Source organism: Nesoenas mayeri (genome assembly GCF_963082525.1).
Source record: "Nesoenas mayeri genome assembly, chromosome: 11".
NCBI classification, from domain to species: Eukaryota; Metazoa; Chordata; class Aves; order Columbiformes; family Columbidae; genus Nesoenas; species Nesoenas mayeri.
The window spans coordinates 16820797-16847239 of NC_137563.1; the positions used below are offsets into that span (position 1 = coordinate 16820797).

The 26443-nt window shown below is 41.7% G+C and overlaps 1 protein-coding gene across 1 annotated transcript in view; it reads right to left on the reverse strand.

Moving 5' to 3' along the window:
- RORA (RAR related orphan receptor A) overlaps window positions 1-25685 on the reverse strand; it is a gene marked incomplete at its 5' end in the record, with an annotated part of 349563 nt that extends 323878 nt beyond the window's left edge. The window contains one exon of the mRNA XM_080351270.1: window positions 25517-25685. Within this exon, the coding sequence (XP_080207396.1) occupies window positions 25517-25685 (169 nt within the window). The remainder of the gene's footprint in view (window positions 1-25516) is intronic.
- Between the last annotated feature and the right edge of the window lie 758 nt (window positions 25686-26443).

The window sequence follows — 26443 nt, forward strand, 5'->3', positions numbered from 1 at the left end:
GTTTAATTGGTATCGCTGACTATTGATGTCATTCAACAATGTTTCTGAATGCAGCACAAATGAGTTTCAAGAGCCAGAACACTAATGTGTCAACTTCCTCCATGGGCAACACCCTGAAAGGTTTATGGTAATCTCTGTTCTTTCTTCGTTTTACACTCTTCCTTTTAGACTCCCAGGGCTTCTGCTCAACACGCAGAACCCATCCCTTAACGATGTCAGCGTCATTCCGTGACAGTTATCCCCGCTGGGACTGTTGCTGCAGTTCTGCCCTGGGCCGCTCCCAGCGCTGTGCCCAGCTCTGCTCTGCTCTCTGCAGCTCCCAGACCCAGGCAGCCCTACAGGGCGCTGCACAAGGGAGCACGGCACATTTTAATGGCTCTTTGCCAGGCTCCACTGCAGACCACAGGCATTTTGCCAGCAGAAAAGATAGGACCCCCTCCAGGGATCATCCAAGGTACAAACACTCAACCTTCAGGCTCTTCACATGGCATGGAGGGTCTCCCTTTTTATTTGCCGAGTGGCAAATGTAATTCTAGCATAGAATGCACAAAAACCATTTACTGCTTCTGAGGTCTCTGAAATAAGACAAGGATGAGAGAGAAGCACAGGGGTTCAGCAGTGATGTAGAGAAAGTTTGAAGGAAATATACAGCCTGCGATAAGCTCTCTCCAAATTCTTGCAAGAATCCAAGTCCTGTACATCCTCTGCCTTCCTCACCTCCTGGGAGAGTTCCTATTTTGATTAAACACATGAGAAGTTGGAGAAATGTCTTTATTATTTAACAAAGCTCTGCAAGCACCCCCATGGGGGACTGAATGCCTACAGTCAGAAAGGGAGCTCAACAGTGCATTTGGGCATGCTCTCAGCAGGGCTCAGGAGCTGAGCCAGAACATTAATGATAGGATACGTGATAGATGATCTGACCACTGTGGACTTGGGAGCATGCAGAGGTAATTGCTTTACACTAGCACAAGGATTCTCCTCAGAGTACTGCTGGAAAGAGCTGCTGGGGAACTGGGGTAAGAGCAGTTTCAGAGCAGTACATGAAAGCTGAGCAGTGTTTAATCACCGTAGTCCTTTACAGCACGCCAGCCTTAGTACTATTACCTAAATGCATACGGCAGCATATGTATGTTACCTACAAACACAACCATCTTCTCGCCCATCTTCATAACTCAAAGTTGTGCAACAAACGACATTATCTGCCAACACATCTGTTAAAGCACTAAATGAGCCAGCGGATGGCCAAACACCCAAGTCAGAGAACAGTTTCAGCAACGTAGAAAAGGAAATTCAAAAGCTCTTTATCCTTCTGCCTATACAACATACCAAAACGAGCAGCTTTTTCATGGCCTGCTTTATCACTGTGTTTGGATTAGTGCAATGTGAAACGCAGCAACTGCTGTTATGTAACTAAACCCTGAGTATACAGTTGTCATTCTGGGTAAATTTAACTCTGCAGGTTTAGGACAGAGGTCTATCGCCAGGCAGACCATGTGAAATAATAGAAATTTAAAGACACAGTGCCCTTTTTCATTTCCTTCGTGCACAGAGGTAACAAGATGGGTCACTCCCGCACCCAGGCCCCAGTCTGCCTGTTACAGAAACCTGGTGGCAGCAGTCACTGAACCAGCGAGCTCCAGAACAACAAATCCCGCGGAAAGCACGGCTGCTCGCTGCCGAAGCTGGCTCTCTTCTCCTCCGCACACATTCAGACAGCAGGCACTGGCAATACAGACAGTTCCAGGGCTCAATGCAGCGAGGAGCCAAAGTGCACGTGCTTGTATCGTGATGAAATCATAACAGGGAACCTTATAATGAGAATAGAGTGTATTATTAGCACTGTTATGAAACTGGTTTAGCACTTCCCTATGATTATCAGTTAACATTAATCTGCAAATCTGTTTTCTTCTTTTATCCTTTATCAACAAGCAAGTCACCAAGTTACCTTTAGCTGAAACTGGCAACTAAGCACTGACACCAGGACAGTGGCAGGTAACTATAACACAGCTCAAACAAGGAGCACTGAAAATAAACATGAAAAAGAGTAGCAATCAACAAACAAATAGCCCAGAACTGAACTATTTCTAGAAAAACCTCCTTGAGCCTGATTGTAGTCCCATTTCAGGGCCTTTACATACACCAGTCTAATAAATCTGAAGTACCACAAAGTTGCCCCCCTATTTTTTTTATTTTTGCATTTCGCCCAGCTCAAGAGCTTTGTTCAAGCAAAGAGATGCTTCTACCACCACAGATTCCTCCCCTGTTCTACGGCCATAGCTCTGCCACCTCCTGACCAGGCCAGAGCCCAGAGGTCACTCTGACTTCTGTCAAGGAAATAGTCTCAGGCTCTGCTCAGAAACATTTGCACTTACTTGAGGATAAAAACCGACTTCTGTCATTCTAGAGCAGTTTTCACTTTTCTAAACAGAAACTAGTTTTCAAACTTAAATGAAGTAGGACATTGCAGAGGGAAAGAAGATCATATACATTGACTTCCACTGGAATACATCCTGATGACAATTTATCCTCCAGTTCATAGGTTAGGGATAGAATGTGTCAAAGCTTTGTGTAGATTATTCTGTTGCAAGGCAAATGCATTTAAAGCAAATGTTGAAACCCTGCAAGCTAAAAAATCTGACTGTGACATGACAAAAGTGTGTACTGAAGCGATATCCACAGATGTTTTAATACATTTAAAAGACAAGCACATTAGAACATCTCTTTAAACTCATAGAAATAATTCTGTTCATAAGTACAGTACAACAGACTGTAATAGGATGAGAACTCAAAAAAATGGGAGGAATGGTGAACAAAATAAACCATAGTTTTATAAAACTAAACCAGAAAAGCATATGCCATCTGATACATTTATAAACAGGCCTGTACTGTTTGGGTTATGAAAATGATGTGTTCATTTTCTTCCAACTGCAAATCTTGTTGGGGTTGAAAAGCAGGATTTACAAAACTTACAAGGGACTTCTAGACATTCTGCAAGCCAGCAAGAAAGCCGCTCTGACTGCACCGCTGGACAGCCCAGCACCCAGAGGGATCCAGCTGAGCATGCCCACACCTCCTAGACAGTGCCTGGCTGGCCAAGTCCAAGCCCTTCCACACCAGCAGATTCATTGCTTATGCATTGCACAACAAATGTAATTTTCTTCTTATTTTTAAGGAAACTCCAGAAAGCAATTTCAGAGCCCCATCAATTGCCCAAAGGCATAACTTTTATAAATAAAACATCATAAACTTGCATAATAATCAGACGGATGAGTGGCTAAAGATCTAGGCCTGTAAGATCTCTTCCCTGGAGATAAAAGCCGCTGGCCCAAGTGCTCCTCTGAGGTCAGTGCATGGCACAGCTTTGGCCAAACCAATCCTACAGATTCGAAACTTGTCTGACACAGACTCAGCTATACAGCACTGCAGAGTACTACAAAAATTCAAAGGTTAAGACTATGAATGGCATCATGCTTTATTTTCACTTTCACTGTTTTCCCCCTTCAAAAACATCTATCTGCAAAGAGAAAAAAGATTCTTCAGTGATAACAATAGAGGAAAAGGCTTAGAATTAGGTTAGACCAAATACTCTTCAATTTCTTCAACCCTTAAGTTATGTTCACATGAAGATACAAGTGAATCTGTTCCGCCAACATCCGCTAAAAGAATTATATACTTTTATTATTACAATTATTCCTTTGCAGTAATACTTGAAAGTAGCTGTGCCAGATAAATGCATTGGCTTTACATACTTATCCCCCAGCTGTACTATTAATCAACAATTCCCATTAACAGGTGAACTAAAAAAGGATCTTTCAACCAGAAAAAAAAAATAAATAAAGAATGTCAGTAGGTAGCTGTCGGCCTTTGTGCACAAGCTTGGCATGAGAAGCCCTGCCCACCTGCAAGATCCGCTCAAGCCAGACACTCCTCCCACATGCAGAGCCCCCAGGTTCCAGCCTCCAAGCACATCCCACTGCCCAGTCGCTCCGGCTTCAGCGCTCCCTCTCCCCCTGGGCTGGTAGACAGTTCTGTAGCTTGTTCCCTAATAGACATAACAAGGCCTTTGATGTTCTCATCACTTCTCTTTAACTTCCATTGTAGTCAGCATTTTCATTGAGACTGAAATTAGAGCTTAATGCTCTGAGTTTAAAAAGACTTTCAAGTAAGTTCATGAAAATGTATCAAGTGACATGCAGGGTTTTTTTAATGCAAAAACCCTACACAACTTGTTGGACTGGGCTTTTTTTACTTGAGACCACAATGTTCCTTTCACAGTCAAGCTGAAATGCCAAGCAAATAACAGAAGTCCTGAAAATGCCCATTCTAATCAAGGAGGAAGGAATTTTAAATATATGCCTCCTTAGTGTTACATTTATTTTATGTGAGCTTGGTATTGTACACTCCTCCATGACTTACACTCTGATGACAGCAGGAGAAACAGGGTAATACATAATTATAGGAGGGACGATTGGAAACACTTGCTCAGGAAGCTGGCAATGAAGCTGGCAAGGAGGATGTGGCCAAAGTAGAACGTCGACTTTCTGATTCCCAGATTCACACCTAAGTAATAACATAGAAGTTCCATAGGTAGAACTTGAAAACTTCATTTCCAATATATTTCAAAGCACACCAATAGGTATCCACATATCACAGCCTTCTCCACAGGCACCCCACATTTTGGCTTTTTTTCCTTCAGTGTCTGCTGTTCTTATTCCACAGTTATAGCCAGGTTTTTAAGATGCCTGCAACTCATTTTCAGGCTAGCAGCACAAAAGTGACTTCTGCTTCATTCATGAGAACAATTTGTCTACTTGCACCAATTTCAATTCTAATTTACCTTGGATGAAGCCTGGTGCAGAGCAGACATCACCCAAACAGCAGTGTACCATCAGCGGGACCTCCGCATTACCCCAAAGTTCCTGAAGTCTAGTAAGTCATGAGGAAACCAAGGCTGCAGGGATGGAGAGAGAACAGAAAGGCAAGGTCTTGCCTGCTCAGTGAGATCAGTGCCAGAAAGAGCTGCTTGGGTTGTTCTTGGGGGCAAGAGAGGGTGAAGAGCACACAACAGATTTTAGCTATAAACACCACAGACAGATTTCTAAATTGCCAGGAAAAAAAAAACATATTAATTTATTTGCAAACAGCTGAAATCTCAGAGCAAAGGACAGTTAGTTTGGGGACTGCCTGACAGCTCCATCATACTAGCTCATTATTTTCATGCTTTCATAGCCTAAGGACTTCAGGCACATTAACAACAAATAAACTTCTGAGGATAATTAAAACATAATGAGAATTCCTTACTTGAATACAAGAGTGAAAGCAAAGAACAGTTCCCAACATGCCATATTGGTATGTGACAAAAAGTAAAATCAATGAAGAAAGATAACAAAAACCCAAGAGTTGTTTTATTTTTAGGCACCTCCCAACCTTTTCTTCTACTTGCCAGTGTGCCTTTCTGGCTGGCTGAACTAGTTACTCAAAGCACCTGACAGTTTCAGCTGACTCAAGGAACACATTTAAGCTTTATCTGTGCCGCAGAGTTATTTGCATCAACTCAGAGTCTGTTCTTTTGACAGTTGTCTCATTTAATTGAGTAAAAAAAGCTGTCAGTCTAAAGAAACTGAGCCCAAGGTAAACTCACTTTGAACTAACCATCTGCCAGAGCATCTCTCAGGACAGCCAATACTTAAGGATATGTTGAATCCAGTTCTCTGGATCCCTAATTAGATCATTCCTGAATTAAACTGTCAATGGCCCTAAAAACTCAATGTGCACCTTGCAACTACAGAGACAAATCTCTTTTCCCTAAAGATAGGCATGAGGGAAAGCCCACAAAATATCTTTGATAACAATGCAGTAGAACAAAAACATTTTCATGACATATTAAATCCACACAGCAAGCCCACAAAATATCAGTTTCTATGGATATGCTCATCCAAATGCAGGTTTCCATGTTATATCACAGCATAAAAATAAAAAAGCAGGAATATCCCAGAAGAGGAGAAAGAATTGCCCTAGGGAAGATTGACTTTCAGTTCTCAACAGCACCATGGGTCAGGCCTGCTCGGGTAATTGACTAATTGGAGTGCATACACAGAACTTGTGGTGGTTGCAGGTCCATAGCCTTTCTAGCTGGAGGAGTAAAAGAATTAAATGCACTTGACATTACTAAACCAGTGGATGAAGAACAGGATTTACCACTAACGTTACTGAGCCTCCATCACACATACAGCCTGATGCATACAGAGCAAGGAGCCTGGCACTATTAAAATAAGATTTCACAGAAGTCTGATGCTCATTATCAATTACAAACTCCACTGGCATTTTCTGCAGAGGAATAATTTTTAAATTCACTCCTCAGTATGGATTCTCTAGTGTCTAATAATAAGTATTTTTCTTAAATTGCACGCAATTAAGCCTCTTCTGTATGCCTGTTCTCACCAAACTTGCCGTTATGTCATTAACTTTGAAGCACCTGTCCTTCTGCCAAACATGACCAAAACTGATGGATTAAAAAATAGTGGCAGGAGGGTAAACTTATCTGAAACTGAAATCCCCAGGAAAGAATGAGAATGGAAGGGAATATGAAGATGGCAACCTTGAGGCTGAGAGAGTGCGAAAGGAAAAGGAATTAGAACATCCTATGATTACCTTACTGACAAAAACCAAACACTTTCCTCTCTGTGTTCGTACTGTTAACTAATCTGCCACTTCAAATCTTCCACTCTATTTAAACTTCACCATTTTTATGTTCAAGCGGGTGAAACAACATAGCACTGGAATACAATTATTAGAGACCTTCAAAAGCTACTTGGATCTAGTTAAGTTTCTCTAAAAAAAATCTCAACAGACCATTTCAGGGGCTGTAGCTGAGTGCTGGAGAGTTAAAGATTAATTTAGCACTCTTAGCAGACACAAATTAGCCCTATTTATCTTCATTTGAGGTTAGAGCTGTTAGTGTCCGGTCTTGCACAGAAAACAGAGTCCTGAAATCAGGAAAATGTGACTGAAAAGCCAAAGGAATAAGGCAGCTGTTTCTGTTCAACTCCATCTACAACACAAGGTAGGAAGGCAGGAAAAACAAAAATTTAACTCAATGTCCAACACTCTTCTTCAGGCTTTTTCACTGTCTTACTTTCATCCTCAGCATTCTGGCTTATCTAAGAAAACTATTTGTCAGCTAGCTGAATTCTCAAGTCACTGAAAATTAATTCCACATTTGTAGCTTCTTCGGTATATTCTCAATCCTTTGAAATACACAAGGAATTAATCCATTCAAAGAGGTCTGTTGTTCAAAGACTCTCCTTCTCACATTTTTTGAGGAAGGATTCAAGCAAATATAAGAGCCTGGGTTTTACAACACGCAGTTTGTACCTGGGCATGACCTGCTAATCTTCAAAGTCTATTGATCCATGAATGTTTCTGGAATAAAATCATTAATTCTTTGGAGAGTCAGAAGTAGCTAAAATGAATGTGTCTGGGGAGCTCCAGCCAAATAAAAAGTTAAATTTCAAATTACTGTACTTAAAGATTTTCAGCTATTAAAATGGAGTATGTATTGGGACAATTTCATGAGGATTCCTGGTTCTGCGTTTGGGGCTTGTTTGTTTGTTGGTGTTTTGTTTTAACACAACATAGTGGTAAAAAGGGCCAAATTCTACCCTCAGTTATTCACTGAGCACATCCTGAAAGCAGCTTCGTAAGTTCAGATGAAAGCATATTTAGGCCCTAGAGTTAGCCATAAAAATTTAAATGATATTGCATATATATATATAAAAGCTGGAAGTTTCTTTCCACTTAATTCAACCTGAAGTATTTCCCAAATGGTGGCAGACGTAAATTTCTTGAAGATGAAGAATATTATATAGTGCTTGAATAAAAGGAATTTGAAAAGGTCTCAGTTTATAACAACAATTGCACTAGATCTGAAACAGACTAACTGCAGCAGGCCACCTATTCTCATAACACTATATTTGACTATTTTTTTTGCTCATAATGAATTATGAATATGACTTTTCCAATAGCTGCATTAAGCCTGTAAAGAATGCAACAGTCGTAAGAAGGGAGGGACTTTTCCTGCATTAACGAGTACACAGGGCTGCATCTCTCTCAGTAAAATCATGTTCAGCTTCGCTGGGTTGACAGCCATGCTCAGCAATTTGAAAATTATGCCATTTAAATACACCGAGATCCAATACTCAGTGTCCCAGCAATTAATATTTCAAAGCTTGGCTAGAAGGAAGAACTAGGGAGAGATTATTTGGTGTCAATTTATCTTTGCTTTAAAAGTTGCAAGTGGGGGAAGTACACCCTAAATAAACTTAACCACCTCTAATTCTTAGCCATAAACCACAATGGCAAGACTGATTCCTTCCCCATTCCTAGCTTTAAGCACCCATGGTGTTAACATACAGATTTGCTGTACTCTGACACACTGAGCTTTCTGCACAGAGATTTTTCTGGTTTAAAGAAGAGAAACAGGTACGCTCGTGGTGATTTTCTGACTCAGTTTGGACATGAATCCTCAGAAGAGTCACTCTCCTATATTATCCCGTCAAAATGTCCACTCCTTTATGTTAGATAATAACAAGCATTTTGAAGAACTTAGATATACATATCTATGTAGTGTTAGAGGAGTCCTACATGAGATGCCACTCCACATTCTGTAACTTGGATGAGTAAGAGGTATCAATATTGCATACCTGAAGACAAGCAGTATTAGAACACTATGGTAGCTATCACTGTGGAAAGTGAAACACAATAACACTTCTTATCAGCCTTGGAGACCTGCCCCTTCCCTTCTAATGCTTTTCAGACAGCTAAGAAAGGGAAACCAGATGAAAACAGATAATGCAGACCTTGCTCGCCTGTTTGCGAGGAAAACGGCTGGAGCTTCACAGCCTCTACAGAATAACCGAGGATTAGAACAGCTGGAAAGTCAGAGCTTGTGAACAAACCAGGTTAGCATCTTCTGCCACAGTGCTTAATGTTGTTGGACATAAAATAACACGTGCATATTATTCCACCATAGCTTAAAGTAACACTTACCAACGTTAAACACTTGAAGCAGCCTCAAGACCTGTGGAGTGCACTACTCACCCATCTGCTTGCCAGGCATTAGAAGCCCCTCAGAACAGGTTTCTCCCACCTTCGGGTCTTTCCCAGTCTATATGATGCATTTTCTTTATTTGTCCATCAATCAACTATCACACAAACAATATTTTCATACTCCTTTCCTCAGCCCAGAGAGAAACTTCCATTTGCTCTTCAGGATGTATGCTTTCCAAGACAACTTCTACTCAGGATACCACTAGGATTTTTCCTAACTCTTCAGCGTGTCAGCTCTGAAGACAGAACTCTCCAGCGTCATTGGCACACACATAACCTCCACATAAGGATCAAGGGGAAATCTGATACAGGCATCAGAATATACCCTCTCTTACTTGTCAAATCTAAATTAAAGAGCACTAATCACTTTTGGAGTAACTCTTTATTCCTTAGTTTAGAAATGAGCTGCCTTATCTGCCATAGAATGCACAAGCTCCTCAGGATTCTGTAACATTAGCCTGTCTGGGAAGAAACAGAGCCTACATTCAATTTTTTTTTTCTTAAGTTATAGCTATTACTGTATCATCTAAAGCAAGTGAATAAATAATGGTTAAAACAGTTCCCCTCCAAAAACTCCTTTCATGTACATCACAACGCCACAGTTCTGATTGTGTAGTATAGCAATGACATTAGCACCAATGTTGTTCTTTGAGCAACTGATTTTAGGAATATTTTGTTCTTTTTGCCTTTAGGGGCCCACAAATTCGATTTTGATTGTTTGACAAGACTGTTATTTGCATTGCATGACTATATAATGACACAATACTGATAACATATCCAGCATCACGGACTCGAACACAATCAAAAAATCTGGCAGTACTTTTACTTTTTTACAAACACTAAATAAATTGATTTAGAAGTGAACTGTTATGTAGGAAACATTCCAAGAGCCATTTAAACCTCTGCATATGTTTATTGCCGCTTCCAGTGAGCCCAGGGTGTACGTGTAGACTACACCTGCAGGGCTGCGTGGCCTGCACTCAGCTAACCTAAGCAATTAAGTTTCAGAGTATTTCATGAAAAACATTCCTTTCCCTCAGGCTGAGCCTTACAAAGAGAAGAAAAAACAAAAGCATTAGTAATCAGCCTCATGGCAAAAAAAATGAACTTTGGTCATGGTACCTCTTAGAGCAGGGCTGGGCTGGCAGCTCCGTTTAGTGAAGTACTAGTTGTAACAGGGGCTCTTTTCCCAGCAAATTCTAGATACTGCCTCTTGAATATTCAGAACTGGTAGTGACTGCTGCCAGCCCATAATCTTAGCTTGTTTTCAGCAGTCGGCTAAAGTTGCTTGTCAAATCTCTATGCAAAAATGTCTTCAAAGAGACTGGAGCTTAATTTTGTCTAGCCAGAAGGAAGGTTGTTAGGACAGCAATGAGCAAGGCTAAATTTCATTAAGCTATGACAAAGTTTACTCACCCTGAAAACCACTTGGCTATAAATGAGGAATAAGATATATAAGGAATAAATAAGTGAGAAACACCTACAGGCACAGGACTGAGAGGGCTGGAGAACAAGCAGCACAGAGGAGAAAAAGCAAAATAGTAAAACAAAGTTACTCCAACAGAAGACAGAAATGAAACACAGCTTATTAATTCTGAGGGGAGGGCGACCTCAATTCCATTACACTTGCAACATGCAAAGCATAAAGCCAGTAAAATAATAATCTACTGGAACATTATTTTTATGAGTATGATTGTCAGTACTTATTTTACTAAGACAAAAATCAACTCTGCTGCAAACTCTTTCCCAGCTGTTTATCTTTCAGAAGCAGTACTTCAGTGCATCAATTTAACAATTTATGAGCATACCTGCATCTGCTCTGGTTGTTCCCCACATCAATCTTCTGAAACAAAATCATCTCCTTGTTTCCATTAATTGGTCATTACAACATGTTGATCCCAGCAGTCTGTCATTTGTTATAATTTTGTCAATTAAAAAAAACAGCCTGGGAGATAATCTCTGCTAATGGGACACCACATCCCCTGCATTTGCTGCTATCTAAAACCTTCCTTTGCTATTGCAGAATTGCTTGATAAAGCTTCTTGTAAAAAACACTTTGAATGAAACCTTCATATTCAGGATATTTTACTGGCTGGTTAATTACACCATAATTCTAGCTCGGCACCTCCATCTTCCTAACTGCCACTCAGTCACAAATTTAAAACATCTTACTGATCCCATTTATTTAAAAAAGAATCTTATACTAAAAGGGAACTGAGTTTCAAAAACCACACAGACCCATAAGCAGAGATGAATTTTCACAAGTGTTCACTCAAATTAAATACAACAGATGTGCCACTATCATTTAAGCAGATGTTCACTTTTTTTCTGAAGAGGCACCTTTCCTCTAGGAATAGAAATATTTCACTTAAATATTAATATCCAGCAGCTCCCACTGTCTCCATGTTAGAAAGAGAGCTCTTTAGGAACCTGCTTAGCTCAGAAATGAAAGCTTAAACAAGCTACTAGCTTGAATAAGAGTATTTTTAGAAAGAATTCTTGTGTTAGAAAAGTGACTCAAATGCCCATTTGGGTGTGACAAACACTGAGAGCAAAACCTCTTCTGCTTCCTTCCACCATACAGAGAAGAAAGAAATCAGTTTTCTTTCTCTGCAGATTTAACACATACTATCTTGGTAACACTTGCATTAGGAAGATTCAAACAGAAAGAGCAGAATCTTCCCTCGTCTCTTGTGAAGCAGTACTATCTACTTGAAAAGGACAACACGCGTATATTGAGGAAGTAAGGAAATACCATTTCTAGAGATATTTCTACTCCTAAAACATGATTTTTCATTCAGGACATTAGTGATCTCAGGAAAGATGCAAAAATTAGAGAGTCAACAGAAATCTAAACCAGGTAGCTGCAAATCAATTGACATAACAGTGATGAAAATTAACAGAGAGTCACTGCATTAACAACAGGATTTGCGTGACACCTCAGTGCGAGGTCTTCATACCAAGATGAATTTTTTTTGTTGCTATTTGGGCTGGCTTATGGACGAAAAGCTCTAATTCAAACCTACAGCTTAATTGGACCTGTGTTTGAAATATGTGGTGCACCATTCACAGTGCAACATTCAGTTCTGTTAATTGCTGCTTTGGGTTTTGATACCAGAAAAGTCCGTGGACTATTGACGGTCGGGATTCCATCTCTTCTGCAGCCTCTGAAGGGTACACAAACCTCCTGTCCTCTCAAAGCAGACAGCTGGCATTATCGCTATTCTGAACCTGTTTCTCTAAGCTAAGTTCAGAACCAGGAAGGAGGCAGCAAAAACCTGTATGGTTTTGTTCTGGTTTAATATTTTTCCAGTTCTCTTAGGCTCTGAGGGAAGAATTCTAGCTTGGTTCTCCCAGAAGAAACTCAGCATCAAGTCCCTGACTGAGAATCCATCTGCATCAATTGCTGTGAGGAAAGCTGTGCCTCTTTTGTTAGAGAATGCTTTCTCCCTTCTCACCAAACATGTACAGATGTTGTCACATGCAGAATGCACCGTTCCAAATGTACTGATAACAAGATATTTGCCAGATTTCCCAATACAGGAGAAGATCCGTAAGGGGGTAATCATTTCTTCTTTGGTTGCCTCTTTCCTGTGCTAGCATGTTTCTCAATTTTACTAGTTACTTGATTGTCAGAATACTTAAACTAGTGATACTCAAACTTCTTTTACCCTGAAGTCTGTCCGACACAGGTTTCTCCAGCACCCCCTAAACATATGAAACAAAAAAGAAGGTATCAGGCTTGTCTCTCTGGCTAAAAGCAATGGCAGTGACCCCTCTCCCCTTTGCTGGAAAGTTCACTTTAATACAACTTTGGACTTGAACCACCAACTGGCCTTCCTTATCAGTTTCAACAGTTATCCGCCTCAGCAAGATACTGGTAATAAAAAGCTGAAAGGATGACTAACAATATTTTGGATATCTCCAGTTTCTTAAAGTGCCCTTAATCCTTCTCTGTAATACAATCACATATTAGCAACCTGAAGCTACATGACATATAGTATTTCAATTCTTTTCACATCTTCCCATAGAAAGGAAATGCCTAAGAAATCAAACCTTGAAGTACCTCGTATGGCACTTCAACAGCCCTCTGCTGCCAGCTGACTCCACAGAGAGGTAGAGAATGGGTCAGCTCTCCTGCATCTCCTTCCTTTTTCTGTCCTCATGATTTGAAACTCAATGCATCTCAGCCTAAACCTCCATACACTGCAGTACATAAGCATTTCATGACTTCTGAGCCCTCATCATGACCTAAAGAGGCCCCAAAGGGCAACATCACTGATGTAGCAATACACTATCTTGTTCCTTATTTCCACATAGGGAAATAAGAAAAGCTAATGAGAAAGCTACAGAAATAGGAACCAAGTCCAGAAAAAGTACACTGTTCACTCTGACATCACACCATTGCTCTGCCCCCTCCAAATATTACAATAACACGTGATGTCTTCATTAAGCTATTGCTCACAGTAATATATTCTTCATCTTAAGCACGTGTCACATCTGCAGTAATTTCATTATAGCTTCAGACTTTTAATGTGACAAATACCACACAGGTAGAAGAGTAGTTATCATATAATGTGTCTTGGAACATTATGACAATAAGATTAGAGTAAGTCGGTAGAAATAAAATACTGTTGTAACTAAAATATATTCTACCCATAAGGGAGGAGGGATTGATACACAAGGCAGGAATTCAAGAGACAGAGTAACATGGATCCAGAATTTCACACACACCTCTGCAAAGCCATCACTTCACTTGTCTGCTTTTTAAAGCAATTTCTCTTTCAAAACAAAACAAAAAAGGCAGCAAGTTGGTAGTAGCCTCTAATATGATGATGTTTAGTGCTTTTCAGAATAGCCCAAAATTTGTCCCAAGATTGTCTACTAGAAACTAAATGTAGCCCTTTACTCACTGATCAGTTTTTGGAGAAGGAACTGCACAGCTGCCTAGGAAATTAATTTCAAAGGACAAAAACAACAGGTATCTTTGTATAAACTAACAATCCCAAGCTCTTCCCCTTCAGTTAAGGTACCAGGGAAAATAATATAAACCATTTTAAGAGAAGCTTGGAACTTATCTCACCATTTAGGTTTCAAAATGCACCTGCATCATAAAGACTCCTCACATCACCCCCTGCTAGATCACAACCTTTTTAATTTTTTTTTTTAATTTTTTTTTTTTTTTTTCACTGTTCCTGGACCATAAAAACAGGCTTTCATTTTAATCTGCATAACACACTGTGGGAAAGGGCTTCTAATTTCACAGCACTGAGATAAGACAAATAATTCATATAACACATTAGCGCAACATCTATGGCAAAAACATTTAGTCAGAGCTCATTGGAAACAATAGGGTTCTGAAGCAAATCTGTGAGAAGCAACTGCTTGAGATCCCTCCGTGCACTAAAATACATTTTATTACATTCCATAGTAAAAACAAGATCACAGAATATAAATACATGAATTGTCCAGAGGCAATAAGGCAGTAAATCCCCCTCCCCTCAACAGACATCGTAGCTTCCCCCACTACTCCAGTCCTTTTCTAAACGTGCTGTTCGTTTGGGGTTTTGTTTGGTTTGGTTTGCATTTTGTTTGTTTGTTGTTTGTTTTGGTTTGTGGTTTTTGTTTTGGTTTAGTTTTTTTCTTCACACTGTTCTGTGAATCAGTCATCTTTCCTCTGTGCCCTTTCATTACACTTCTTCCTTAAGTGCCACGTCTTTCTTTTACCGTTCATTATCCAAAACTACCCTGCTCCCCCTCTGGCTTCATTTACTTCCTTTCTGGGTTTGTTTTTACATTTTCTATTGCTGCCTTTCCAAAGCTGAGTTTGCTTCCAGTGTGTGTTCTGCTGTGTGAAGAGAAAAGCAATGCAACTAAATATTTTCAGTATCTTGGCACAAGTCCCCACCTCGTCACTTGTGATCATTTGCTCTCAAATCCCTAAAGACATTCTGCTTTGAATCTCTGTTGTGGAAAAGAAAAGAAAGGATACACGGAAGAAATTCAGAGGAGACTTGCCAATTGCAGAGATTTGTGGCAAGCTACTTCTTCAGTCTCTAAACTGTGCTGAAAACAACAGGACGGTGAACTTGGGAATGCCCGTCAGCCATCTCAGCACACGGCTGGAGCAGAGAAGCCCAACACTGGGACCAAGCACAGGCTGCTACATGGAAGCTCGTGGCTCTCCACAAACCCAGCTGCTCTGCTGAGCCTGGCTTCGTCCAGAATCTTTTGTCATCATCCCCTACAAGGTGAATGCTGTATGGGGGAGTGTTCTTTGGCAAACTGAAACCAAAGGATTTCAGTGACAGAACTCCTTGAGCCTGTTTCTGAGAGATACAAACGCTGCTGTGGAAAGTTGATGACTAGCTAGAGTTTTGGAAGAATTTTGCTTCCCTTCAAAAAACAAACAAACAAATATATATATATGTGTGTGTGGGTATATATATATAAATATATATGTATATATATCTTCCCTCATTCTTTTGCATAGCCTTGGATATCACACTATTAGTCACACTAGAGCATCTCTGGGACATTGTTCACCTGGCCTGGTAATCTCAGTGAGGTACTATGGGCAAAAAAAATTAACAACTGCAACTTCTCACAAACTAAAGCCAGGAATTTCTCAAAAAAGGTGAAGGGATATAGTGTAGTTTACTGAAGAAAAAAAAAAAACACAACCAAAAAAAGGAAGAGAATGCAGTTATGGTCAAACCCTGTTAGCAGCAGTCAAGACAGCATGAACAGATTTTGACAACTAGCCAAAATCTAGAGAGATAAATACCAATAAGCCAGGCTACCTCAAAAGTCAGCTTGCTAGATTTTGTTCAAAAGTCCCTACTGTTTGTTCCCCTTTCCCTCCCTTAGGATTTCAGCAATTGCAAAACAAAACTTTGAGGTTATTTTAGCAAACACATTCTATATACGGTGACATATAACCACAACTCAGGTCCCATACATGAGGAAATTCTTGCTTATGTCTTAACAGCTGTTCTTCAGTAAGGATATAAATCCTTCTCCAGCAACAGAGCCACAGGATGATCCTACAAACAAAATTATAGCAGGGTAACAACATATATGCCAAATAATTACAACTACTCACCCAGGCCTACCTATTCTGAAAACAGTTAATTCATCTTATCTCCCAAGTCATTTTCATTGGTGTTAGAATTTTGTATTTTTCTTAAACAATCTCACAGTGCAGTTCAATCACTGGCAGTCCTCCCTTCATCTTTACTACACATACACCCCTAGCTCTGTACAGTGAAGTAGCGTCACTGATATCAACAGAATCATTCACAACGCTTAGTATTAAACACACATACAAACTGTCACAGGATTAAGTCTTCTGCCAAGAGAGCAGAACTCCAGCACAGCCAAGGGTGGCTTCCGTGCTGCTAACGTATGACTGACCTTGGTCTGACCTCTTGCAGGTTCATGTTCATGAAAATCAAACTACTTCAGATTTTAAAAATACATCTGATGTTGGCAGAAAATAATATACCATTACAAACATTAAGAGTTGAATGGTAACGAACTCTGTAGAAATGACTTACCCACTTTTTTTTTTTTTAAAGACTCTGAGTATAAAATCTGGCTGGACATGACAGATGGGCAAAAATGCTTAGAAACTGGAAGTACAACATCACTACTTGTTTCTTCCTCCGTTATTCTTCCAAGCAGCAACCCCAGAAGGAGCTGCTTTTGCTAACAGACTTACTTTTACGTGTATTATCTCAGGAACACTATGACTCAACGTCAGATATTAATACTTCAGAGTGTATTTCATTAGAATTTTTAAAAAGCCTCTCTGTAACAACCCAGGCAGTAAAGAACCCTTCCTAACTTCTATAATGACAACACAAACGACTAACAAAACTTCTCTTGAAGATTATACAAATGAAGTATGATGCAGAGAGAGGAGTGTTTGATATGCCCTAGTTTCCTTTGAGAATGGTTTCATTTTATTTTATTTTTTAATATACACAGGATTTAGAAGATGCTTTATGCTGACAGTTTTTGACTTCAAGTAAAGTATTAACAAAAGCTGTATTTTAGCCTGTCTTATCAAATTTCAAGACTTCTTTCAAAAGAATAGTTTAAACCTTACCTTTCTGCCCTTAGTTAACAGATGCAATATAGCACAGCCCTCTAACTGATTTACATTTGGTACAGACTTCAGCTAAGTCATCTATCAGTTCATAAAGAGGCATTTTCTTCCCACCTCTACTTTTGCAGGGAAACTATGAGGGGAAATCCTACTTTAAAGTATTCTCACACTACCACAACAGGAAAAAAATGAAACCCATCATCTGTATTTCACAAGCCTTGGCCTCGGTTTTATCCTTGACTGTATCTAACAGACCTCGCTTCAGTGCCAAAACAGTCAAGCTCTACTAATACATAATTTAAGTCTTCCCCATGGTGTCTACAGTTTTGCATATATATATATATATATTTCAGAAGTGTATGGCATGCGCTTCTACTTAACTATGGAAAGAAAATTCCTCTCTCATATGTGAGGAGTTGGCAACACTACTGGATGCATACTTGACAGCACTTCAGCCAAATGGTCTACCTCTGGTTTGATTTCTTTCAACTATATTTGAAAAGCCGGCTGCAGCTTTCTTGGCCATATAGTCCCCACTCCCCACACAAACTGCCTCTTTGGAGGATCATGCCCTTTTTAAGGATTTTTATGCAAGTAATTAAAAAAAGAAAAAAAAAAAAAGGTGTGTGGGGCTCTCTGTTCAAATCCCTTCTAGGAATTCAGGAGTTTTAATTTTCATCACTGCTGTATATTAAACACATTCAATCCATTTGAACGGTTGCAGAACTAAAGCATACAGACATATTGTCAATTAATGCAGTAAACATCCCACAGTCTGTACAAAATGAAACCTTTAAAAAGAACAGCAGCACCACAGTTTTTCAGTCCGTGATCACTACACCTGCCTCATTAATCTCATGTACCCGTGTGAGGTAAATACATAGTACAACTACAAACTAAAAATCAATAAAACCTTTAAAAAGGTTTAATTTGATTCTACAAGGGAGGTTATCATAATCCAACTCTGCTTTCTCACATTCTGCTAGCAATTTCTCTCAGCTCAGTTTCAACCGCTAACTTTGTTCTCCATCTCGCTATCTATCATGCTGTTATAATGCCAGCTCAAATGCTGTTTGTAACAGCACAGCCATTTCTCAGAAGTTGCCAGCTTCATAGTGTGTTCCTTTAGAAGTGCATGGAAATTATTAGATTAAATTACAAATGAAAGACTCTGCAGTTGGTCGTGATTACTAGAACATTTATGTGTATTCGGTTCATCATGAATTTTAACTTTTAATCCTTTACAGATCTTATATTTACATTCCAGTTTGCGAGATTATAAGGAAAGTGAAATTGAAGACAACTGAAAAAAGCTGTATATTTTCCCCATACACCCCAATATCCTCAAAAGAACAGACTGCAACACCCACCTCCCCCATCCCCTACTGGCTTAATGCCCACAGGTGCCTTACAAGCATTTTGAGAACCTCTGCTGATAAGAGCACGTTTCACATACAGGAATGCAACTCGCTACTTAGAGAACACAGCTGTATAGGAACTTGCTTTACAAAGCAAGACCTGCAACATCACACTTGTCCCCCCTGGTTTGTAAGATTTCACATACCAGCATGGGACCAAACAATTAATACATCTGGAAATACCTGAAGAAAACATTGATCATACCATAACTGGTGATCACAATAGGGTAAGCAGCAGGATCTTCGATTATCTCACTGCTGGGGGTATCATTTTCAGGAAGATATTTCAAACCAATTTCTTGACCATACACCGCCACTGAAAATATCTAGTAATTTTCTACTGAAATAGAGCTGTTTGACCCAATTCCAATGCAGATAATTATATTATCTGTACCTAAAATCCCTCTGAGTGTTTCAATCAGGTATGGTATTCTTCACTTTCTGTTCTGATCTGCTTAGCATGGCTGAGCACCATTAAACAGCTGTCAGATTGCACACAAGAAGTGTCTGGATTTCAGTAATAAACACTATCGGGAATCATTTTGCTTAAAACACCTGGGGATCCCTCCAAATGAACAGTGCAATGAGGCTAAACTATAAGATTAAACTGCTGTAAAATAAGCCCCACAATTTCTTCATAAAAGTACACACCCTCATACATTCAGTCTCTGAAGAGCTCAGTTGTTGCCGAGAATAAAACATACCTAGATGAGACTTCAGATAAAAGTATGAAGAATAATTCAAGCCTTTACATTCAAGAAATTAGACAATTAACTCATGACATACAGCACAAGCTATTCTCCTGTTTCTATCAGCACAGACCATCTACAACAGATATGCTGAAGTGCTAAACAAACCATGAGTCAGAGAACAGAGCTCAGTATTTAGTTTAGCTACCACAAAATGCAATACCGGCCTCTTCTTCACTTTCAGCCCAAGATTTTTAATAACCAACATTTCAAGAAGTAAGCAAACAAACATCACAAATGAAGTTAGAAGTGAGAAGATGCTTTCTAATCATCAGAACACTGGGGCCAAAAAAGCTAGCAACCCTTAAAATGAAGTTTGACCTGTTTATTACATGAATTGTGTAACATGGATCCAGTGATAGCAGAGGATTTAGACTCTGCTCTGCAGGGTCCTCCTCTCCATAACTATACAAATCTGTGCAGGTAAGGTGGCATGGACTGTCTACCAGCCATCGGTATATAGCATATTAAAACAAATGGCTCTGTAAAATACATTTCCAGAATTGTTTATCAGGGTTGCAAAGACCGCCTCAGCAATAGGTGAAACACAAGATACTTGAAAACAGAATGAGAGGGAGAGAAAACAAGACAGCAGAAATCCACATATAAAGTGTGGAAGCTTCCACGCATCCAAAAGTTTCTCCAACACCTTACCTGTAGGAACCTCTCCTTCCACCAAAGCCACAGAAATTGAGAAAACTAAAGAATCTCCCCGGCAAGCTCAGGTCTGAGTGTAAGTGTATTGTGACAGAGAAAAAACAATCAGCTCCACTTGAGAGGCAGCCACTGCTTTCCCCCCACAAAACCCTGCCCCAAAGAACTGAGATGACAGGAAGGCTTTGATGGTACAAGGCACCTACAGCTAAAAGGCCCAGGATGGACAGTCAGCTGAGGATGTGACAATTGCCTCAAAGTACAGAAACTGAAGGCCTTAAGTCACATATATTGTTCTTTTTTGACAGCTCCCTGTAAAGCCTGTGGGCCCAGCATTCCCCTTGCCCTGTCATACGCAACCACGCGACCGTGGCTGCTGCTGCCCCCACCACAGCCCCTTGGCTTCGTGTTCAGAAGCAAAGGAGCACAGAGTCTGCAAACAGCCCTTCAGCTACACAGCATGCAGAGTTGCCAGTGCATTTACATATACCTCCATTTGTTACTTATTTATTTACACCTCAACCCACAACTGTGTGTCACCAAAAACACGTTCTTAAAAATATTTCAGCGGAGAATGGATCACCTGTTCATGAATTAATGTCAAGAGTGATGCAGAGATAATTTAAAACTAGGTTGGGTTTTTCCTGTCCCCACTCTCTTCTTCGCTGCAATAGCTCTCGGGTTAAATCCACTGAGATCAATTGAGTCATTCCAGAAGTTTCCCAGCACACATTTTTATAGCTCAGAAAACAAAAAACAAACAAACACACACAAGACTACGAAAAAAGACCACCTCACAAAGCTGAAATTGCCCTTTCCATTCAAACATAGTACTATACCACAAACTGAAATTGTCAGAAAGCCCATTAATCTCAATTACAAAACATGTTCTTTATTTCTTAGAATTACAGCATTTAGTTCAACGATAACAGTATTTACATACTGGTTTATGAGCTCCTGTGATGTTTCTAAAGCAAATAAAATAAGAGAATAGGTTACAGTTTATTGAAATAAGAGAAGTGTATTGTTCCTAAGAGAACAACATACCGCTGCTGTTATTGCTCCTATGCTAAAAACATTTAAAATAATGTTGTCCTTTAAAGGATTCAGAGCACATATCATTTACCAAAACAGGACTAAAGCAGTGGTGCATGCAGAATAGCCCTCGATGACGAGAAAGGCAACCCAAAGAGCCTACAGAAAACATTCAAGTTTATGAAATTCAAAGAGTCCTCCTGAAAACAATTAATGAAGTTTTGTACCACAACTATGCTCCATGAAATAGTCTAAATTGAGAAATGGAGAAAATCTAGCAAGGAAGGATTTTCTTCAATAAAAGAAGACCACAGACCTACTGATTTCATTATTAACAATGTAACATCTCTACTTGTGGACCATCATCCAAGTTAAAACAAAACACAAAAAGCAAGCCTTCCCCAATCTATCAGTAGAGACAGCTCAGGCTTAATAGATTATAATCAATTCCAAAGGCTTCTGGAAAATACCAAATACTCACAGTACCTCAACAGAAAATAAACAAGTACCTACATACTTGCAGGTTTCCATTATTATTATAGGAAGCATAATAAAAATATTTACACATAGCATCTTCCAATTATGTAAAAGCTCCTTTAATTTTTTTTTTTTTTTTTTTTTTGGCAAGACTTTCTCTCTATTGACTTATCACTGAGACCAAGAGCTCAGTTAAAAAAAAAAAAATCATTTTTTATCAGATTAAAAGCTTTTTATATACTTTTCATTTTTAATGAGACAATAGTTGCCTATAAAATACAGCTTATTCAATTTTGACTATTTCTAAGGGGACGAGTAGAACATTACACTGCAGCATGGAGAGAACTCCACGGATATCAAAGCCCTCGAAGCGAAATGAACAGCACTTAACAGTCTCAGTGCAGGGCCAGAGCTGGGGAGTGAAGCATTCCTTTCACTAACCATGGCCAACCACAAACCCTTGCTGCACAACGCACACAGACTGAAATTCAACCTGCTGGACACCGACTGCTCTTAGGAAAATTTTAATTAGCGTCAACAGTAAAAATATCCTTTTTGGGGAAAACCAGGTTTTTTTATCCATTTCCTGCTTTTTCCATGTGTGGTGTCAACTTTCTAATGATCAGTTTTGATATCAGACTGCAGGTAATTTTCTGAAACATGTAGGTGTGCATGCATTCTCATGTGTGCTAAATAAATCAGGTAACAATTCTCCATTTGAAAGTTGCATTTGATAACTCCTAAATTGATGTTTTCAGTTTAGCATTCTACACAGCAACACAAAAAGTATAGCCTTCACAAAATAAAAATCAAGTTACATAAGGATCTGGCACTCCAAACATGTATGTATATCAAGGAACAGGGTATTATCAAATGCTAGTATTATAATAGCTAAAGCTTCACTTGAGAATTTACTCCCCACTTCTTCATCAACAGCCTTTTCTACTATGTTGTTTTCTTCATTCCCTACGTAAACTGGTTATTATAAACTGTGAAGTATCAAAGCAGCTTTGCAGCAGGTACAGCTATGAAAATAAAGATATGAAACAAATATTTCTAGTGTTTTAAAAAGTTAAGTCAAACAATAAGGATTTTTACACTTAGGAGAGGCATGTGCATATGTATGTGTATTTAAGTATTTATGTATCACTCCTCTGTACAGATTACACCAGAGTCCAGACCTGCCAGTTTACAACACATTGCAGAATCACAACCCAAACAGGCAATTCTTGAACTCAATACACAGCCGAACATATGAGCTTATGTAGCTGTTCTAAAAATAATTTCACCTATACTGGTCACACATTAAGGTCACACTGATGACATAAAAAAGGACCATATAAAAAAAAAAAAAAAAAAAAGTAAGAAATAAAATTCTACTTTAATAGCCTTTCAAAAAAAGATAGAGGTCTATAGGGACACCTAACACCTAATCCATCAAGCCCTGATTTCAAGGAGACCAAAATGTTAATATTGTTATGTTTTCCTGCACGGTTCTGTATTTTCAGGTTTTAACTATGAGAAAGGCATAATCAGCTGATGTGTAGTGTGTAGGTCAATTTATTTCCAATACGCTAATTTATGCAACATTAGCACAGAATGCCAGCTCCAATTCTCTTACTGTTTGCACTCTAGGAGTAGACTTGTATTTTCTGCCAACTCCATTACATCATCCGAAAAACCCAAACATTTTTTTTTTTCCAAATCCCTGCCACTCTTCCTTCTCCTCTCTTCCTTCCCAAGCCCTTCAAAACCACACGCCAGTTTCTGCCGTAAGCTTTATTTCACTTTAAAGACTGCACAGCCCCAGCACCCAGGAGCTCTCGCTATTGTGCTGCACACGGATGCCTCCATCACTGACCTTCGTTTCTTCATTCAGGCTGTTACATAACGCGCTGCCTGCTTGCGTGCGGCGAGTGTGAGCCTGTGCGAGTGCCAGCGTGTGCCGGACCCCCCCTTCCCTATTTAATCCCGGGGGAGGAGGGACATATGGGTCAGCAGGTTAGCAGTACCAAAGCCTAAACAATTCGGGACCGCGAAGAAAACACCCTCACAGCCAGAGCCGCCTGCTCTTCCCAAGCACTCCCGCGCCCCCCCCCCCTTCCTTTTCGCATCCATACAGAAACGACAACCGAGCGTTACATAATTAATGGGATCCCAAAGTCACCCCCTTCCCAAGCCCGCCGGAGCCCGCTGCCGGCTCCTGCCGCCGGCCCCGCTCCCCGGCAGCACCATCTGCCCGCGCCGCCGGAGCCCTCGGCCGGGAGAGCCGGAGCGGCGGCGCGGGGGGGCCGTTGTGTAACACCCGCGAACTACAGCCGCTCCGCAAACATCCAGAAAACTCCCCGACAAATTAAGGAAATTTTCTCCAGTGTTTCTGATTAACCTCGTTACATAAGGCGCTTGCATTCCAAATCCACTCTCGCAAGCTCTAAATATACCCCGCGCAGCCAAAAGCTCCCTGTACACACGCCCGCGGCCACCCGGCCTCCTCCGGCCAAGCCCGCTCCTCCTCGCCTCGGCATCCGCCTAACTGCGCGCTCCCCGCTCGCAAATCGCCTCTAATTAAATGTTGCAGCGTGTGTCATCTCGATGGCTTTTACTGTACGCGGCTTCCCTGAGTGGGAAGCTGCCTGGGAAGGGGGGGTGTGGCCAAAAGGGGAAAAATACTGTAAAACACAAGCCAACACATGATCAGCCATATTCCAACCTACAACCAAAAATCCCTCCGTCCGAGGAGAGCCGCTCTCCCCACGGCCGGCGGTGGCCGGGCATCGCTGCCCCAGCCCCTGCGGCGGTCGCCGAGGGGGCTGCCGCTCCCGCCGGGCACGCACTTTTTCTCCGCCCGTCATTTCTTTCAACGGCCGCGTGTATTATTACATAGCGTCGTTTAATTCATTTTTACCCATCACCGAGTGATTTTACCGAGCGGAGCCTCTCTAGCGCGCTCCCCCTCTTGCAGGAGCAACGCTTCATAAATTATTTACAAGTAATTAAAGCGGCAGCCTCCTCCCTCTCGCACGTCTCAGCAAACTCCGGCGGTGTTTGAAGCCGGCGCCCCTCACCAGCCCCGCTGCGCCCGGCTCCGCGCAGCCCTCTCGCCGCCGGGGCTCCATTCCCGCCGGGGCGGCGCGGGCACTGCCGAGCAGACGCCAAACTTCAACCGCCCTGAGCATCAGTGCTGACCCGCGCGATTAAAAGCCGCAATCTGAGGCAGCAGAGGGCTTGGCAGCGACAGAGAAGGGGGGCTCGTTTGTTTGTTAGCAGCGCGTTATTCGGGGGCCGAGGGAGAGTGAAAGAGAATCCAGGGGACCCTCTGCAAAGTTGTGCACCTTCAAGAAACAACAGCAGCTGCAAGATCATCCGCTCCGCGAGGAAATAATTTTTAGGACGCACTTAAATGAATTAAGGGAGAAGAGCACACAAGAGAGTGAACAAGTCACCCGCAAACCGCAAATCTCCTGTTTAATCACAGATCCTCCATTCACAACCAGCCACAGCACACCAGTTGAGAAACTGTCAAAAGGAGACAGACGAGGGGGAGAAAAAAAGGGAGGGAGGAAGGACACTGCAGCTTTAAAAGTTTGTTCCCTTGAATCCCAATACTCCTGCTGTTGCTTTATATATTTATAAAATTATGTAATTTCAGGGGCACAGTACCCATCCGGATACCACAGGCAATAAAGGAGAGAGATAGGAAAGGACCAAACACCGCTCAATATTTTCATTGCATTTGTCCCTCCTCCTGCAGCAATTAAAAGAAGCTATAAAAGTTTGCAAGGTTTTGCAGGGGGTAGAAGCGTGGCTTGTTTGCGTGCGCGACTTCAACAAGCACGAGAAATAAACCAGGGGATCAAATTGCTGCATTTCCCCCTTCTCTCTTACCCCCCTCTTCCTATTCCCACCCACCCCCCGATCCCACTCCCCCGGCCCCCTCCCCCTTCCCCAAGTCTCCCTACCTCTGCTGCTGCTGCTGGAGTAGCTCTGTCTGCGGACGGGAGCCGGCGCATCGCTTTTCCGGGTAGGCTCCAGGTTCACCGGGGTGTCCCTGGCACCGGCGGCCGCCTCAGAGACGCTGCTGCCCGGCTCACTGGCTGCTGGATCGGGGGCTGCCGGAGCGGACTCCATGTTTTTCCCAATGTAGATCGCTTGGAGATGGCGAGCTCCTACACTCCCTCTATCTTCTGTTTCCAGCGCAACTCTATGGTAGGAAAGCAGAAGGGAGAGAGCGAGCGTGATCCAGATGGGATGTGAGCTTGCCTGGCTGTGACCACAAGCAGCGCTAGCGAGAGCTGCACACCCCCCCGCCCCCGCACCCCCCGCGCTCCGCCGCCAGCAGCGCGCCCCGCGCCCGCACCGCCGCCCTCCGGAGCGGCCCCAGGCGCGGGCCCCGACCGGCCGCGCTGCGGCTGCGGGACAACCGGGCGGGCGCCTGCGGGGCGGCCGCGGAGCCCCTGCAGCCCCCGAGAGGGGCCGGGGGAAGAGAAGGTGCTGCCGTTGCCCAGGGCGGGCGAGAAGGCAGCCCGACATCCCCTGGGCTGGGGTCCGCGGCTCGACGCCTTTGTGGGACCCGCCCAACAAGGCCACTGGGCCCACGCGGAGTTCCCATCTCCAGCCCCTGTACTGGTGGGAAGAGCTTCTGACCAGGGCTGTCTTTTCACCCATGACAGCTGAAGCTGCATCAGAAGATGCCAGTATCTTGAGACCCCCACATATAGCAGCTGAGGAAGGCTACACCTCAGACAATACCTGTCTTTCAATGAAGTACGCTTTGACATAGGACAAAAAGCGACAAACAAAGTGCCAGAAAACCTCCAGATCCGGCCTGGCTTCTGCGAGCACTCCTGTTCAGCTCACAGTCTCAGTAACCGACAACTCCTTGTCCA